This window comes from Gouania willdenowi, chromosome 24, assembly GCF_900634775.1.
Source record: "Gouania willdenowi chromosome 24, fGouWil2.1, whole genome shotgun sequence".
Classification (NCBI taxonomy): Eukaryota; Metazoa; Chordata; class Actinopteri; order Blenniiformes; family Gobiesocidae; genus Gouania; species Gouania willdenowi.
This window is the reverse complement of record NC_041066.1, coordinates 5,315,838-5,319,433: the sequence shown is the minus strand read 5'-3', so window position 1 is coordinate 5,319,433 and position 3,596 is coordinate 5,315,838. Positions and strand designations below refer to the sequence as shown.

General features: G+C 34.1%; 1 protein-coding gene across 5 annotated transcripts in view; it reads right to left on the bottom strand.

Annotated features, from left to right (window-relative positions):
• Window positions 1-2,383: 2,383 nt before the first annotated feature.
• Window positions 2,384-3,596, bottom strand: part of syne2a (spectrin repeat containing, nuclear envelope 2a) — a 72,156-nt gene continuing 70,943 nt past the window's right edge. For all 5 annotated transcript variants that reach the window (XM_028439262.1, XM_028439263.1, XM_028439264.1 and 2 more), the window contains one exon: window positions 2,384-3,507. In XM_028439262.1, coding sequence (XP_028295063.1) covers window positions 3,312-3,507 — 196 coding nt within the window. In that variant the 3' untranslated portion in view covers window positions 2,384-3,311. The remainder of the gene's footprint in view (window positions 3,508-3,596) is intronic.

The following is a 3,596-nucleotide window of genomic DNA, read 5'->3' as shown; positions in this document are numbered from 1 at the left end:
ATAAATAAATAAATATATGTGGTTATCACAGATTCATAGAACAATGGACCATCGTTTTGCTGAATTTATGGATGGGCCCCTTTATTCCGCCGAGACAGCCCTGATCAAAACTAACTTTCAAACTTTTCACATCTTTTTTTTCAAACAAATTATCTTTGATTTATTGATCCATGAGGCCTAAACTTTGTTTTTATCTGATCATGTTTTATCATCTCCAGCAGCTTTAAATGCACTTAGTCAAACCATGACCTCAGCGTTTGACTCTAAACGTCTAATATTATTCAATGGTCTCAGTCCATGTGATTCAGAACATGACCTGTGATTGGTAGAGCAAACGCTGCTAAGGAGTGGACTTAAAAAAAACTGCAGAAATATGCAATAAAATCATAATATTATAGGTAATAGATGCTCATTGCTCACACATTTAAATGATGAATTATGCATTTGGTTAGCTTTGTTTAGGGTTGACGTGACCTACAAATGACCTCTGGTTGATCAAATATTTAACTACACCTTTTTGTTTTATTGTCAACACTTGTTCCTGAATGTATAAGGCCCTATTATTATTATTATTATTATTATTAATAAAGTAAATATTAGGAGTTTGGGGAGCTCAGAAATAAAACACATAGTCGTTTGACATTAGGCACATTTAAAAGTCTATAAAACAGTCGGCTATACAGCGATAATTAAGATAAACAAACAAACAAAATCAAATAAAATCCCTTCTGAAGGTTGTAGCGATGTTTGATCATCTTTCTTCATATTATTCACTGGTCCAGACTTTTCACCAGCTGCAGGTCTTTGGACTTCTGTGGGTTCTCTATGAAATCAATCTCATTATCATTTCAGGTGTTAACCATTTTTTAAAATCACGAATGTGTAAAACTCTGTAGTGTTCATCCAACTTTCAGAAAACAATGGATTAAAGGAAATTCATGTCTGATGATTTGACTTTCTCTCTGTTAATACCATGGAATAAAACTAAGTATTGTACTAAACCAGTGTGTTCTAAATTAGTAGAATTGAAATGACACAGTTTGCATGTTCTCTCCCATTATCCTTCATGTTGTGTGATTATCAGTGACCAGAGGTGTTGCTGAATCTGTTTCTTAAACCAGTGATTCTCAAACTTTTTCTGTTGCACCCCTTTTGAAGACCTAAACATTTTCAAACCACCCCCAACCCGACCCAATTTCAGCAAATTGGGTCAAAATCAAAACTTTATTTAAGAAAGCTAAAAACCATACTTCAAAACTCATAAAAATAACATAAAACATAGAACAGTATGACGACGTATTAGGGCCACTTTAAAATAAAATAAAAAAAAATCTGGGCATTACTAGATTAAAGTTGTAATATTATGAAAATAAAATTTAATGAGAATAAAGTCGTATCTTAATAACATCGTAATTTTATGAGATAAAAGTTGTAATATTTCAAGAATAAAGTTGTAATTCTATGAGAATACATATGAAATACAAACAGGATCTTGTCTGCATTTAGTGAGATTATACTTCTTTAGTTTCACACATGGTTAAATACTGAGCCTTTTGGCCCATCATCACTAAACTGTTATCAGTTTAAGACTTTAAAGCAACTTTGCAGATGTTTGCGTTTGTTCAGACAAAAGAACCAAAACACTGATGTGGAGTAAATGGCATCTTTAGTGGAGGAGGAAGTGGTTGGAAGCTTTATTATCATAAAATTACAACTTTATTCTCGTAAAATTGACTCTATTCTCAAAATATTAAAACTTTAATCTCGAAACATTACTTTATCATGAAATTACAACTTTATTCTCATAAAATGATGACTATTCTCAAAATATTACGACTTTAATCGCAAAATGTTACGACTTTGTTATCATAAAATTACAACTTTATTCTCATAAAATTACAACTTTATTCTCATAAAATTATGACAATTCTCAAAATATTACAACTTTAATCTCGAAATATTACAACTTTATTCTTTACGACTGTATCCTCGAAATATTGTGATTTTAATCTCATACTGCTCAGATTCAGGTTATGGTGAACAGTTGTAGTTCACACTAAGGACAAAAAACCCGGTGATCAAAGAAAGGTGTGAAACAAGACATCTTTTTAAAACCAGAAGATCCATTTTGAACATAGGATTAAGACACAATATCTACAGTATAATCCTATGATCTCTTCACTTGACAGATAACTGGACAACAATGTACCTGAGTGGTCTGATTCCAGGGACCCTTTAATAAGCTACGACACAGGAAGAAGTTAATCAATCCACTGCACAGTATATTAAATCCCACACTCCCAACTAGTCAGTTTATAGGTGAAGAAACCTGTTGGATGAGCAGTGAAACGTCCTGAAGTGGTAAAAACATCCATTTACAAAGTCTTTGAGGGACACTTTATTGTTCAAACTATTTAGTATATTAAATCAATGACAGTTCCAACGTTCCAATACATAAATAACAAATTATTAAAGCATATACAAAAAACAACCTGCTAATAAATCTACAGGGTTTCAACAGTGCACCACAGCATTCTTTTCTACTGCAGACAACTATAAATATAAAGTTAGCATATAGAGGACATTTCTTATCATTAGCTGTGGTTTTTGTGGCGATGACTTTCAACCAAAACACACTAACAGTACGCAATACCAAAAGGACCACAGGAAGTGACACATACAGTAAATCTTATCATAGAGTTTAGGGACATAATTGTAATGAATGCTACATGCATTATACTATACCCTACATTTTATTCAAAAATCATGATGTAGTTTCCCCTCATCTTGGTTATTTTTCTATCCAGTGAACTCTGATAGCATCCTCCTTTAACTTAAATATTAAGTGAACAAATAATTTATGATTTATATTAAATTTTTTAGGATAAGTACCTCTGAAAAAAGGAAAAAGAAATTACCAGTTTGATCCAAAATTGTAAAAAGCGTGTCTTATATTTTGGCTCTCTCGTTAATTTATAATACACTATACAGATAACTTTAAAGGAAAAAGTGGTTCCCAACCACTGGACCGTGGGCCGTTAACGGTCCGTGCACCACTGGATGATGGGCGGCATCTTATTTTTAAAAATTTCCACTTTTGCTTCACTGGATTAGACTGATTGGAAATTAATGTCAGAAGTTGGGTGACCTAAAATATTTTGTTATGAATGAAATGTATAGAGATGAGATGTTCACACGCTAAAAAATGTACATTAAAATCTTTGTCAGTAATAACTAAATCCAAGTAAAAATGAAAACATGTTTCAGTGCGACAGTAAAAGGCAACACGTGTACAGGACGGTTTGGTGCAATCAGGTGGGCGGGGGTCCGTTGGTGTAACGCAGCATGGGGTAGAAGGAGCGAGCAAAGTTGTTGGTGACGGTGCAGTCGGGGTCGCTGTCTGACATGGGAATCATACAGGGGAGGAGCAGCAGGAGCAGTAGGAGGAGCTGCAGAGAGAACGCAGCGCGAAGAACCCGGGACAAGAAGGAGCGATCCCTCCTCTCTCTGAAAGGGAAACATGAAATACACATGAGTTCAGTCCATCTGCTGGAGAAGATGCTAATGTGAGAAAAACGTAGAAAACTGCTTCTCAA